The sequence below is a fragment of the Corythoichthys intestinalis genome, chromosome 7, assembly GCF_030265065.1.
Source record: "Corythoichthys intestinalis isolate RoL2023-P3 chromosome 7, ASM3026506v1, whole genome shotgun sequence".
Taxonomy (NCBI): Eukaryota; Metazoa; Chordata; class Actinopteri; order Syngnathiformes; family Syngnathidae; genus Corythoichthys; species Corythoichthys intestinalis.
Window position 1 is genome coordinate 42,866,200 of NC_080401.1, and position 15,615 is coordinate 42,881,814.

Sequence of the window (15,615 nt, forward strand, 5' to 3'; positions counted from 1 at the left end):
AATTTTTTTTTCATGCTTTATTTGTTGGACAATGTTTAATTACTTTTATTGTGACCCTATTTGGCATGTTATGAAATTACTTCATAATTGGTCTTCAAGATTAAACAGTTCCCAAGTTTGCACCTAACAACCGAGAGAACCTTGATCTTGCTAGAACGGAAAATCGTCATCTACTTTGGTGCTTTGATGATGAATCGCGACTTTAGACTTGCATGAACCTAAAAAAACATGCTGAAGGAGACAGCTTCTACTAGTCTGAACGTGCAGTATATTCCTCATCACTCATGCCAATACGCTGTCCGCTGAGCTCTATTTACTGAAGGTCTTGACACATGTGAAGGCTGCAGGTGGCCCACTATAAATACATGTCCTTTATTTCTCATCCATTTTGCGCCAGTATCATTGCATGTCACACTACCTCTTACTGTTAAGAGCAATAAATCACTTGCCTTGAAATGAGTCCTATTGACTGATGCGTTCTTAGAATGAACACAAGGTAAAGACCTACTCGAGAGCACAACCCACTGAGGCATATATCATATGTTGCGTTCTTTTGGACGAGTAATGATCTTACAGTATATGACGAGTTGGCTTTTGCGTGCACAGAGTTGGTTTTACGTCAATTCCACAGATCAACAAAACAAACAGAAAAACAAGGCACAGTGAGTGCAAACGTATAAATCACACAAGTCTGATTTACTGTTACTGGCAAAGAGTGTTGGTCGGCGGCAATGCAGCTATACATTACAGGGGTATAAAACATAATGCTGCAATTTGAGCCGGGAGAACTCAGAAGCCAGAGGAGATGGAAGTGTGAATCCTGGGATGATTGTGATGCAGGGAGGCGATGCCACCGAGGACTGACGCAATTGACTCAGTGACTCACTGTAAAGAATGAGTCGAGAGAGCGAGACTCCTCCACACCAAATGGCTTCCAACCCAAAATTCATCACATGCGTACGATTTATAAGTGTGAATACTCAGAATACAGCTGGGAGTAATAAAGAAGCCGGAATTGCATTGTCTTCAGAAAGTGCGAGTTGTTACCGAGACGAAAATGGCAAATTGAGGATTTACATAATGGTTAATCCATCATTCTGGTAGACTATTCACAAAAACCTGGTATTTTATCTCGGTTTAGAACAGTCGATTTGACCAAAATAGTCAGGGAAACCGGACTTTGAATTGATCACTCAGAACTAGACATACTAAAAAAAAAAAAAAAAAAAAAAAAAATCAAGGATAGTAACAGTCTCGCGTTTATACTTCCAAAGTGACATTTGTCTTGTACAGAGTTGTTAATCTTACTTTAAAAAAGCAATTAATTACAGTTACAAATGACTTCTCCCAAAAACTAATTGCGTTAGTAACTCAGTTACCTCCATGTAAGAGTAATCCGTTACTGGCTTCGCTTTTCATGTTTTACACGTTATTACATGATCCATTATATAATGTCTTTCACATCAAATACGTTATATTAACTGATTGAATTGAACTGAACTGTCTTTTTCATTCAAAAAAGAAAAAAAACATAGGTCACACTCTGTGAAGTTCAAAAGGTTTTTGCGACAACAGGCCCTAGCCTACGGTGGCCAGAGGTGTCAGGCGAAATGCAAAGTCCAAACACTTTGCAAATAAAAAAAGCACGAACCCCAATTGCAAATGCTTTGCAAAAGAAAAAAAGCACGAATGCAAACTGCCACAACACGATCTCCAATTCCTAAAGCGCGATCGCAAATTGGCAAAAGCACGAACCCCAATTGCCACAACACGACAGCAAATGGCTCGCAGAACGAATGCAAATTACCACAACACAATCCCCAATTCCTAAAGCGCGACTGCAAATTGGCAACAGCACGAACGCCAATTGCCCCAACACGACAGCAATTGGTTCGCAGCACGACCGCAAAAGGCTCGCAAGACAATTGCAAAGACGATGTCCGTAACGTCAACGTCGTTTTACTGGAGATAATAAATATCATATGTATATAGAACCAGATGCTACTCGACAGACTCGACTGCGTTAGCAACATTGAAGTATTGAAAACCAGATGCGTTAGTAAACAGCCGCCATCTTAAAGCAGGAGACTTCCCTAGTAGGCTGTTGTGAACCTTCCAAGCGAACCTAATTAACTTTTTATCTAAAATACTCCTAAATGGGCAAAATCTTGACTTGAATCTATCTTCAAAAGTTTTAAAACTTTCACATGTCAAAAGTAGATAGAGGAAATTATGGAATAACGGGAGCAATTTTAACAACTTTAACAGTTGATTCGCAAAATTAAATGAATTGAATGTAGTTTAAAGCTGCTGATACAGAATGGGGACTTGAGTATTTTATTTACTGTTTTAAAATGTTAACTTGATACTGAAATAGTCGTTTATTTAAACCTGAGAGGCTTTTTATACAATTTTTGTAACTAATGCACGAAACATTAAAAGCATCTAATAGCTTGGGGGATTTGTGGGATTTTCCACTGAGGTTGTTGGTGTGTTTTGCTTTTTTAAGACAGTTTACAATATTATTTGCACGTTTTACTGACTGACTATGCCATTTCTGTTTGTCATTTATAATGTTTTGTGTTTGTCACTGAATAAACAGGTGAGTTTCTTGTTGCCAACCGTTGTGTGTTATTCAAACTCACCTAATTCAGCTGGCTAGTTGTTATCAAGAGTACTAAAACCTTTTTCAACATGAGTCTGACAACTAAGTAAGGAGGCTAAATAACTTTAAACTTTAACACATGCTCAGATAGGTCGGTATCGGCCAGTATCGGTATCGGATCGGGAGTGCAAAACAATATCGATATCGGATCGGAAGTGCAAAAACCTGGATCGGGACATCCCTAGTTACAACTCCCTTGTCCGACAACACCCCTCTGAAGCTCTGCTTTCTCTGGGTCCCTCACACATTTCTCGCGTCATTCAACTAACGTAGTAACGCATAGTACCCCATGCCTTTACATCCGCCGTAATGGTAACGGCATTGCGAAGATGACAAAATTACTTACAGGCTTACCGTACATGCACACAGACAGCACAGAGCGTGATATATATTTAGCGAAAACGAACCCTGAGACATTTTTTTTAAAGAGGGATGAAAAGAAGAGAAGCAGATAATGAGACAGTCTCCTTATAGCAAAGACCAGGACATAAGACATTAGCTTCACTCTGACTATGGTGAGTGACTAGGAAAGAGCAGTGTGAAAACACGAGGCTGTAACTAACGATTATTTCAAAACTTGATATTGAAGGTTATTATTCTAGTTATAAAAGCGTCAATGTGCATCTTTTTTTAATTTAGTACAAGACAAGTAAAAAGAACAAGTGCTTTGCCGCAATTTAACCACAAAACAGACGAGGTAAGTGTTAAGACGTTACTAAAACACTAAATGAGACAGCACATCCTGTCTACTAACAATGCCTTGTTTATAGCTTTGGCTACTGGTACAAGTGGATTTAAAAAGGCTGTTCAAACACCCCCTCTTGCTTTGTCCTGCCTGCAAGTCTGCTCATCTTTTCATTCTGCTTGGCATCAAGAAAACAATACTTCTTTTCAGGATGGACTCATTAGAAAAGGGACAGATATCCACGCAGTTCCTCCTCCAAAGCCACAGAGCCCAGAAAAGAGACAGAAGTAGAGTGACAATGGACGCCGTGTGCACTGAAAGGTCAGATGAGGTAAAAATGTTTTGGCCAAATGCTTAAAGAGCAGCTGAAGAGCTTTTCGGATTTCGGTGTAATTTTACCAACTTTGGACTCAGTCACTAGAGCAGGAGAGTGCTAGTTGTCACTAGCGAACTTGACACATGTACGCTACTCCTTTAATCCTGTCTGTCATGTTCATTTTGCTTTTGCTGCTCCTCTTGTGAAATCTCGACAGGGCTGTCCTTCTCATTAATATTCCACTCCAGTTCAAACTGGAAGGGCAGAACCGACGACATGTTTATGTAGTTAAAGAAAGACACCTGGAAGTCCAGCAGCGTGTCCATGTGACATCACCGCTCTGTGACGTCCACAACAACGGTGACCTACTAGTTCATTTTTTTGGTTTAAAATTTTACAAATTTTATTAAAACAAAAATATTAAGAGGGTTTTTATTATCAAACTATTGTAACTTTTTCTAACATTTATCTTTTAAGAAAAACATGTCTTTCTATCAGTGGTACCCTTTCAGACAGCCTGGTGGAACACATTCAGGTGACTGTTCTTTGATCCGGGCAACAATTAACCGTGCATACATCACACTACTTCAATCCCACATGAAGACAAAAAAAAAAAAAAAAAAAAAAAAAAAAGTCTCAGAGGATTATGTACAACCCGTAAAATATACAGTACCTACCAAATGTCATTCCAATCCGTCCATGAAGAACAGAGGAGTAGGAATTTTACTGAGCATCCTAACTAAACCTTTTGAGCCTACTCCCAGGCGGTCTAAAAGGCATATACAGTGGGGAAAATAAGTATTTAGTCAACCACCAATTGTGCAAGTTCTCCTACTTGAAAAGATTAGAGAGGCCTGTAATTGTCAACATGGGTAAGCCTCAACCACGAGAGACAGAATGTGGGAAAAAAAAAACCCTGAAAAACACTTTGTTTGATTTTTAAAGATTTGCAAATCATGGTGGAAAATAAGTACTTGGTCAATACCAAAAGTTGATCTCAATACTTTGTTATGTACCAGTTGTTGGCAATAACGGAGGCCAAACGTTTTGTGTAACTCTTCACTCTTTGCTTGGTGTAAAGAAATCAACTGTGGGAGCAATTATTAGAAAGTGGAAGACATACAAGACCACTGATAATCTCCCTCGATCTGGGGCTCCGTGCAAGATCTTACCCCATGGCGTCAAAATGATAACAAGAACGGTGAGTAAAAAACCCAGAACCACACGGGGGGGACCTAGTGAATGACCTACAGAGAGCTGGGACCACAGTAACAAAGGCTACTATCAGTAACACAATGCATCGCCAGGGACTCAAATCCTGCACTGCCAGATGTGTCCCCCTGCTGAAGCCAGTACACGTCCAGGCCCGTCTGCGGTTCGATAGAGAGCATTTGGATGATCCAGAAGAGGACTGGGAGAATGCGTTATGGTCAGATGAAACCAAAATAGAACTTTTTGGTAGAAACACAGGTTCTCGTGTTTGGAGGAGAAATAATACTGAACTGCATCCGAAGAACATCATACCCACTGTGAAGCATGGGGGTGGAAACTTCATGCTTTGGGGCTGTTTTTCTGCAAAGGGACCAGGACGACTGATCTGTGTAATGGAAAGAATGAATGGGGCCATGTATCGAGAGATTTTGAGTGAAAATCTCCTTCCATCAGCAAGGGAATTGAAGATGAGACGTGGCTGGGTCTTTCAGCATGACAATGATCCCCAAACACACAGCCAGGGCAAAAAAGGAGTGGCTTCGTGAGAAGCATTTCAAGGTCCTGGAGTGGCCTAGCCAGTCTCCAGATCTCAACCCCATAGAAAATCTGTGGAGGGAGTTGAAAGTCCGTGTTGCCCAACGACAGCCCCAAAACATCACCGCTCTAGAGGAGATCTGCATGGAGGAATGGGCCAAAATACCAGCAACAGTGCGTGAAAAGCATGTGAAGAGTTACAGAAAACATTTGGCCTCCATTATTGCCAACAAAGGGTACATAACAAAGTATTGAGATGAACTTTTAGTATTGACCAAATACTTATTTTCCACCATGATTTGCAAATAAATTATTTAAAAAATCAAGTAATGTGATTTTCTGTTTTTTTTTTTTTTTTTTACACATTCTGTCTCTCATGGTTGAGGTTTACCCATGTTGACAATTACATGCCTCTCTAATATTTTCAAGTGGGAGAACTTGCACAATTAGTGGTTGACCAAATACTTATTTGCCCCACTGTAAGTCACATCTGATTATAACTTGCAGGTCAAGCCAAATTAAGAAAAAAAGTGAAACTTAAAGTCTGGAAAATATGGTACATGTGGATGAATCATAACCCTAAAATACAGTATCTATCAACTTGACTATTAATAAATAGTGTCATTTTGTAGACAAAGCAGTTGACAGCATCCTTGAAAAGTGGTATTAAATTTGTGCTCCTCCCCATTTCCACCAAAGTGCGACTTCATAACATACCCTCGAGGCAGTGTGTAGTAAAATAAACTAAGTACTGTTAAGAAAGTGAACAATTTTCTGTCAATGACAATGTGTTCAGCCCTGTAGTCAAAACACAGAGATATACAACTATGTCTAGAAATGTGGTACGGCTTAGGTGGGGTAGTTTGGGAAAATGCCATATAACACAAATTTAAAAGAAGCGTTTTTTTTTCTAATTAAAAGAGGAGAGCAAACAGCGCAGCACTATTTTAGATCGAAGCATTAAAGACTGATTTATCCGACTAGTCCCTGGCTGATGAATACAAATAACTTAAATGGAAGCTGATCATCTCATTCACACGACTCAGACATTTGTGATTACACGTTATTCCCCGTTTTTTAATTACTGCCTTCCTGCCGTGGGAAACAAGCTGTTGAGCACGCGCACAGTCAATAATCGAGAAATAACACTTCAAATCTCATCGTGACAGCATCTGTTGCTTAATTGAGCCACTTTCATACTTCCAAACATTAGTGACCTCAGCAGTAACACATTTCCCAGATGGAATCAGTCTGCTGCGTCACTGTAAAGCCATTTGACGCATACATTATGGTTGTCGATAGTATCGAAGTATCGACATTGAACTCTTGAATCTGGAGACGATATTTGATTTTAGTTTTGTGTTTTTATTTAATCCAGCTAACATTTGAGTGCGTTGTAAAGTATTGTTCTATTTGGTGACATTCGTATTATTCATTTTTAAAATTTAAAAAAAATTTTTACTATCACAGGTCACCAGAAATTCGTCGTCAACAGGGAAATAAATGAATGAATAAATGAAAATATATTTAATTTTTTGATAAAGCAACACCTGGTAACTTTTCAGTTTTGGTCGATTTTAGTGGCGCCGGTGGACAAAAATGGTAGTGTTTTGCCTTAAGTAAAGACTGCGTTTCCTATGAGGACCAGCGATGCATTTCCCATGACGACCAGTGCACACCCTTACAGTGTCATAAAATCCTCAATCAATCAAATAAAAAAAATCAATCACCCAGTCGCCTGCAGAAGGATTAAACAACACTACAGTTTCCAGCGGCTGTGTGAAGCATGAATAGTGCCGATCGATCGGGTCCGATGACGTCATTTTCAAAGTATCGGAATTGGCAAAAAAATATTGGCCATGCCTTTTTTTAATATATATGTATTTTTTAATTAAATCGTTTTCTAATTGTATTTAACGTTACAGACAGTCTTTAGTTTAGGCTAAAGGTAGGGTTATCAAATTTATCCTGATAACGGCGGTAATTAATTTTTAAAAAAATGTATCACGTTAAAATATTTAACGCAATTAATGCATGCGCTGCACGACCCACTCACGCATTGTCGCACTCAATCTGTAATGGCACCATTTTACCTATATAGAGATAAAAGACAGCGTAAAATGAGTAGAGTGAATTTTGGCAGCCTTTGGAACCTTTTTTTAATTGGCTAAAGCCTTACAATTCCTATCCCTATGATTAGAAATATCATGGGAAGCAATGTGGGGAAGCAGGGTAGCAACTGATCTTTTTCTTAACACCTTATGTTATTTCCCAACGCAGAGAAGATATATCAATTGGTAGCACTACACACAGTCATGGTTCCACTTCCCATCATGCATTTTGGTTGAATGGCTGCAGTATCATTTACTGAAAGCTCAACAAATACACTGCACATACTGCAAATACAAATACACAATGGAATATTCAATCACAAGTCTTTCTATCCGTGGATCCCTCTCACAGATAGAATGTTAATGTAAATGCCATATTGAGGATTTATTGTCACGATAAAACAAATACAGTACTTATGTACTGTATGTTGAATGTATATATTCGTTCGAGTTTTATTCATTTTTTCTTAATGCATTTCCAAAATGTATGTGATCGGGAAAAATTATCGGGAATGATTGGAATTGAATCGGGAGCAAAAAAAGCAATCTGATCGGGAAATATCGGGATCGGCAGATACTCAAACTAAAACGATCGGGATCGGGAGCAGAAAAACATGATCGGAACAACCCTAGTAATAAGGTAATGAATCCAATTGCGGCTAAACAATAGCATATGACAGTTAGCAACCATGTGGCTTGGTGTGGCCGACCCCTCCACCCCACCCGAACTCCTCAGCGCTGACGAGTAAGCCTGTCACGATATGCAGTAAGTTAAATTATCGCACAGTAAATATAAATGAGGGCGGTAATTTTCCCGGCTGTGATTTATCCCTGTGTGCGTCCTTGCATACATATGTGCGTGCGTATGCTGCGTGCACTCGGCACACGTGCGTGTTAATTACACGAAACTCCAGTAGCTTTCACAGATGTTTATTGGCCACCAACATGCCGTGGAATTAAAGTTCAGACATACAAAATAAGTAAACACTTCTATATTAAACATTGTAGAACGTTAGCATTGCTACATTTAGGATAATGGAAAAAAGACGATGCACTTCTGCTATAAAACATAAGTCTTCTCCACAACACAAAATTGCGGTTAAAACATGACACATCAAACATGAAAACTCGCCGGATTAAAGAATTTGCAAGCGATTCGAACAAAAGAAAAAAAAAATCTATTACTGATACAACATGCGTGACGAAAGAGAAGTGCATTTTGTTTTTGTTTTTACCGAGTGTAAAGCTTACGGTTAGTGGCTTAGCAAGCGTACTTCTGGTGAATATTTCAAAATAAAAGCATGTCATGTTCAGATTTCTGGAGGCAATCGCATATACTTTAGACTCTATGATAAAAATAAATTTAAAATAACACCCATTATAAAAAAATCTGCCAATAATATGATGTAATAAATGATCATAATTTGGCTTCGAATTTGTTGCATGCGCACTTTGTAGGACATGACAGTCATTTTGGATAAAATTAACACTTTTAATGGGCGCTAATTGACAACAAAAACGACTTGAGTTTTCTCACCTATTTCATATTCTGCACCTAACTAGCTTTAAAATGACTCATGCATTGTGCTTTTTTAAATATTTATACATTTTAATATAGTTTGTGTTTTATTTAACAATTTATTGCATTTCAATAGGTGATTTATTACGATGTATTGTCACTATATTCATGGTCTAAGAGGTTAACAAAAAACAGGCAATAATATCGCATATCGCAATAATTCATGAGACAATATATCGCCTACTAAAATTTGGTATCGCGACAGGCTTACTGACGAGTTTGAACAAGGCGGTAGGGGCGGTGTCACGGCAGCGAGTGAAGCCCGGGCCATTGTTCAACTTCAACATCTAATCAAACATGTGGGCCAGGCAAACCATCTGATTACTGCATCTGACAAACACGCCCACGAAAGGTTCATGAAAGGGGAAAAAATACGGTCTAATGCCTTTGTGTGAAGGATGGCGTCAATAGTAATTATAGTTAATACCTTTTTATTTCTAACAACAAGCATTCATTTGAAGAGGCAATTGTCTTTTAATTCCCACTTGGCTTTGAAGCATGGAACAATACAAATTAAGCTGCAGTTGCAAGAATATTGTGATGGTGTGTGCGTTTTTTTCCCAATTAAAATACTGGCAGTCAGATATGGCCATTTTATGATATTCTCCCTCATTTCTGAGTGAATAATTCATTAACCCTAATGACAGCTGATCGAAATCTTGATTTTTTTTTTTTTTTTTGCCTTGGAAGAAAACTGAACTAATTTAAATGCAACTGAACCGATTGCCCTCCCAACATATATTGCAACATATCAATGAAACTTTAACATCCACGTACGGATTTGGTTATGATCATTAGTACTTGATTCTGAAGGTGTCTGTTAATTGTGGAATTGATTAATGTATACTTATGTGTTAAGGCATTTGAGACTATGCAAAGTTTACGACTGGCTGCAAACAGCCGAAGCATTGTTGATTCAGTCTCAACGAGTTTACATTGCTACAGTATGTTAGTAAGGCTATATCAACTTTTTAATTAAAATAATAAATCATTGGTTAAATTTAATCAGTGCAGTAAAATGTTCATTCTTACATTCATAATCATGTCTATGAAGCTAGATTTTAATAAATTTGTTAGGGGTGCACGATATCCATTTTTTGAAACCGATACCGATATCGATAACTTGCTGCTCCTCAAAGCAGATACCGATAACCGATAATAAATATATAATTTTTTAAATGTATAACCGGAGTTTTTGAACACCTGGAGGTTTAAAAAAAAAAAAAAAAAAAAACTAGTGGCGGATTCAACATAGATTTGCCTTTGATCTCACCAGATTGTTTATAATGACATGAACAAAACAGTGCGTTTCACTTCTGCACTGCCCAACAGCCAGCTAAGAATGAAGGCTTGGTCTTTTCTTGCTTTTATGGGAAGACACTCGTCTTAATATTGTGAAAGTACAACAGAAAAATACACATATGCAATACTCAATATACAACAAACTGCAAAATACACTTAAGTACACAACTATTATATGTATAGCATTGCACACTAGCTTGAGCTACTAAAGCAATGGCTGGCTTCTATAACACAACTTATGAAGTTCTGTACATATGACCCTTCACCACAGAAGTAAACGTATATTGCCTATCCATATGTTATAGTAAACATAAAATACTTACATGTATTTCCGAGGCGGAAAGCATTCACGACTGTCAATGCTACCGCTAGACATTAGTGATGCACGATAATACATTTTTCAACCGATATCGATAACCGATAATTTCCTGCCCCTTCCACCCGATAACCGATAATGTCCTGCCGATAATTCTATTCAAATATGTTTGTAAAATTTTAAAGTATACAAAGATAAAATGTTACTGTGCAAAAATGTAATTTAGTGCTATTTTTCCCCACATCAAATGTGAACAAGTAGTAAATTCCAACATCTAAACAATGGCAATGACATTGTGTAATGGTAAGCTTTTGGCAACAATTACTTAGAGAGTAAACACCCAAGTTGCACAAAAATGCCTTTAAAAGTAAGCCATTCCTAACATATATCACATTACTACACTGCAAAAACACCTCCTTAAAACCAGCAGAATTGGACAAAACTGTTGATTGCGCACATTTGGAGGCTAAATCAAGTATATAATTATCGGATTGCATTATCGGTTGAATTTCATTTTATCTGGATTATCTGTGTGATGTCATAATTGCCATTATCGGCCGATAATTATCGGTGACCGATATTATCGTGCATCTCTACCAGACATCGCAATGTGTAATGTAAGTGATTGAACCAAACTACTGTAACAAAAAATAGATGCATTGAATTATTCTGACCAGCAGGTGGGAGCAATGCCCCGCAAATGGTCAACTGATTTCCCATACAAGTGTGTAAACTGTAAAGCCAGAACAGTACATATTATCGGTCCTATCATAAATATTATTGGAATTATCGGGATGACGTCATAATTCCTATTATCGGACCAATAATTTTCGTGCACCAGTAAAATTTGTGATACTTTGTGTATGTGTACTATAGCAAGTCTATTGAAGAGACATCAAGTTTGTTTGATAAAATATATATTTTGAGTTGAGGGAAAGTAAAAAAAAAAACAGACTTACCCCTTGGTTTCCATTAAATGTGATCAATGGTTGTGATGAAAGGACCTGAAACAAGAAAATAAAATTTACACACTTTTCACAATTTGTAACCTTTCTATAAACATTAGAAGCAAAATATGTGCCTCTAAACTTGGGAGAGGGATCGTTTTTCTTCATAGCCTATGGAAGGTAAAGTGCAATGTGTACCACAACTGCACACATCCAATCGTTAGCTAATTCAATGCAGTCTACCATCACAATGTGGAGGATATTGTATTGTCCTGCAAGTGGTCAAGGATAGACAGCAGCCCCAGTCAAACCCTTATAAACAGGGGTGCACATAAGTGGTCCGTATGCGCGCATGCGTACTGGACGTAGACAAACGCGCTGGCCCTCAAAGGCTTCCATACGCTTTTGCGTACCGATGGCTGCGGCGGACACGAGAAAATAACTTCTCGAAATGTCGAAGAGGCAGGCCACACTGAGTAATTACTTCCGAGGTTCCCCCACCCCCGTCAAAAGACAGACAGACGACAGAGACGTCACCGGAGCTACCGAAAAAAAGGACTTTTGCTGAAAAGTGGCTACAGGTGGTACCATGGCTAGAAGCAAATGAGGCTTGCACAGAAATGCGGTACAAAATGTGCCGTTAGAATCCCAATGTCGCCGATAAGAGCAGCGCATTTTATGTAGGGTCAAAGAATTTCAGCCATCCAAACTTTGAAAAGCACGAAAAAAACAGCGCATGTGGCAATTAAGCAAACTACCGATGTCAAACAGGACCCCACTCGCCCTATGGACAAGTGGCGGAATAAAGGTAATGAACAGCGACATGCACTGACAAACGTGTTTTTGCTCGCATTTTACAAAGCTAAACATGCATGTTCAATGAGGTCTTATGAGGAGGACATCCCACTTTTAAAAAGGCTTGGAGTTAATGTGGGAGCCGCATAATGCCCTTTATTTTGAATTGGTGCTTTTTATTTCTTTACATTTCACTTCAAAGTAACGGCAATTTTGTTGTGCCAGTTGATGTTAATCAAGCATTAATTGTTAATATAATGAATTAAAGTTAATTGGCTCTAAGTAAAGCTTGTCATAAATTTATCGCATCAGGCGGGTCGGCTCTCAAGCTCAATGAGGACCAAGTCACATCTCCAGGTCCTCCTCTGAGAACCTGGGCAAAAAAATTATGTGCACCCCTGCTTATAAAACAAAAACACACAAATTTCCAATTGCCAGAACTCATGCCAAATCACTCAATAGACAAAATGATTAACAGTTAACAGACAGCCAAATCTTAGTCACAGATACAACAGTACAACATGAGTTTGGCGACTCCAAAGTTGACAAAATTACTTATTGTCAAGTTAGGGGTTAATATCGAGCTTACCATGCAAAATATTTTAATGTATTACTGAGAAACGTATTTACACTTCAATCAATGGTTGGTATAGGTTAGCAACAGAATTTAATGAGCTCAGCAGTTCATTCTTTAATATCTGCATGTGACTGATAACACATATGAACTGGCATCAATGTAATCAATACAGAGCAGAGTATGAGTTAGCATGTCTGCTATCATTGCATACTACAGATGCATAAATGATGATCCAGTCCTTCACACAGACAAAGGAGAGAGCAAACCACTGACATTTTCCAAATACTTTCAGCCACACACGAATCAGAATACACTCACTCTTGTTCACTGGTGACATGAGATGATTTGTCACTATTACAAGAGAGAGAGGGAAAAATACCTAAAACCTAAAAGAGTTAAAAAAAAAAAATCGATGATTACATGCATCGCGATTCGACACATGACGATTCGATTACGATTCATGAAGGTTAAAAAACTACAAACTCATAACTTTATGGCAGCCGGTCGTAGCAGAACGAAATTCAAGACACATCTGCCGCCCGGGCACCGTTAGCGGGCGTACGCACGTTATGATGGATGCTGCCTGTTACTGAGATAGAGATTTACTCCTTTTTAAAAGACTGGAAAATAAATTTGTGTATGAGACAGGATGGAGATTTACTCCTTTTTAAAAGACTGGAAAATAAATTTGTGTATGAGACAGGATGGAGATTTACTCCTTTTTAAAAGACTGGAAAATAAATTTGTGTATGAGACAGGCAGAAACAGAAGCATGACCAGGCGGTCGCGCTTTTGTGCGCAAGTTATTTTTTAGAGCAAGAGGGGAAGAGAGAGAGAGAGAGAGTTGCTCCTTGTCTCGTAGATGTCCAGCAGTAGTTTTAAGGCATTTCAAATGAAAAATGTCCTGAGTGTCTTGCTAAGACCTGCTGGAGACCAAGGCGAACACTGTTTCATGTATTCACTGTAAGACAGCGCTTGCCAGCCCCGGCTACCCGCTGCCCCGCCGACTGGTCCCTGGAACCGATGACCGCTCCCGGAACCTGGGCCAGGCACCACCGAGCGACCCGCCCGCCAAGCCCCCGCTCCACCGAAGGCACCACGTTTACTCCAAGAGCATAAGAGCGATAGTTGGGACATGGTAAAATTAACGTAGCGCTAACAAATAAGATTAACGTTACTGTACCTTGCTAATGTAACGTTAGGCCTCTAGATTTCTATTAATTATGACTGTCGATGTGTGGCTAACGTGTCTTTCATACAGGTTCTATTTACCGTATTGGCCTGAATATAAGATGGCCCTGATTATAAGACGACCCCCTCTTTTTCAAGACTCAAGTTTGAAAAAAAGACTTTTTTTGAACACCAAATTAATTTTTATACAGAAAATAATTACAGTACATCTGAAACAAATGATTATAACCATATATTTTAGAGAAAAAGCATGTTATTTTGCCTCATTCAAATCTTTATATCTCAACATTTAAATATGTAAACTTAAGTGCAATCACATTTGTAAATGAATGGCTTCTGTTTTTTTAAATGTAATGTAAATCTATTGTGATAAAACAACAACATTGCAATAACTGCATTAACCATCAAAGTGAAGTCTAACTAACTGTAGTCTTGAAACAAATCTGAATAAGGAAAAACATTGCAATAAAATAATGCAAACTGGTTAAACTAGTAGCTGAGATCTGTCATGACAGAACATCGCTTCAATGATATCTGGCGCCATCTAGCGTCATTATTGGGGAGAGTAGCTGAGATCTATCATAACAGAACATCGCTTCAATGATATCTGGCGTCATCTAGCGTCGTGAATGGGTATAATGTCTAGACCGCGAATATAAGACGACCCCCTTTTCACTCTCATTCCAATGCAAAAAACACCGTCTTATATTCGGGCCAAAACGGTAATCTGTAAAAACACAGCGCTATAGAGTGATAGTGTAAAATTAAAAACATTAAAAAGCTAACTGTCAATTCTAGCTCAGCAGTCATTGATGGATAAAACCCCAAGTAGCACTTGTGTGCTCCAATACATCAGGTGTCATACATTCATTTTGAACATTGCAAAAACTCAAAATCCTATCAGGACTTATTAGGAAATATTTAGGAATTTAGACCAACTTAAAACTTAACTAGCACTTGAAAATAGCTTGACACAAATGGAAATTCAATTAAAACACGTGGGGAAAACACCCAACTTTTAAGTGATGCGTGTTATCAAGCTTAATGACATTTTAGGTAAGAAATAAGATCTTATTAAAAAAAAAACAAAAAAAAAAAACGTTTTTTTGAATGAATGATTTTGTTGTTTTTTTTCCTAGTCAAATCTGAGATGCAGTTGTTGGCTGTTTTCAACAATGTGCATCTTAAAGACATTGATTGTCTAAAAAGTGTTCAATATTAGGTGAAATGTCTTGTTTTCTCGTGTATTTTTATAATTGCTCTTTACCTTAAAAAAAAAAAAAAAAATGTTTTACTTGAATTACTTGATTACTTGAATAATCGATGGAATTTTCAGTAGAATACTCCATTACTAAAGTATTCGATAGCTGCAGCCCTTATGAATA

The 15,615-nt window shown here is 38.1% G+C and overlaps 1 protein-coding gene across 1 annotated transcript in view; it reads right to left on the reverse strand.

The window, feature by feature from the left end:
* Positions 1-15,615, reverse strand: part of ell (elongation factor RNA polymerase II) — an 82,936-nt gene that overhangs the window by 44,744 nt on the left and 22,577 nt on the right. Inside the window, exon 2 of the mRNA XM_057840430.1 lies at positions 11,680-11,724. Within this exon, the coding sequence (XP_057696413.1) occupies positions 11,680-11,724 (45 nt within the window). The remainder of the gene's footprint in view (positions 1-11,679; positions 11,725-15,615) is intronic.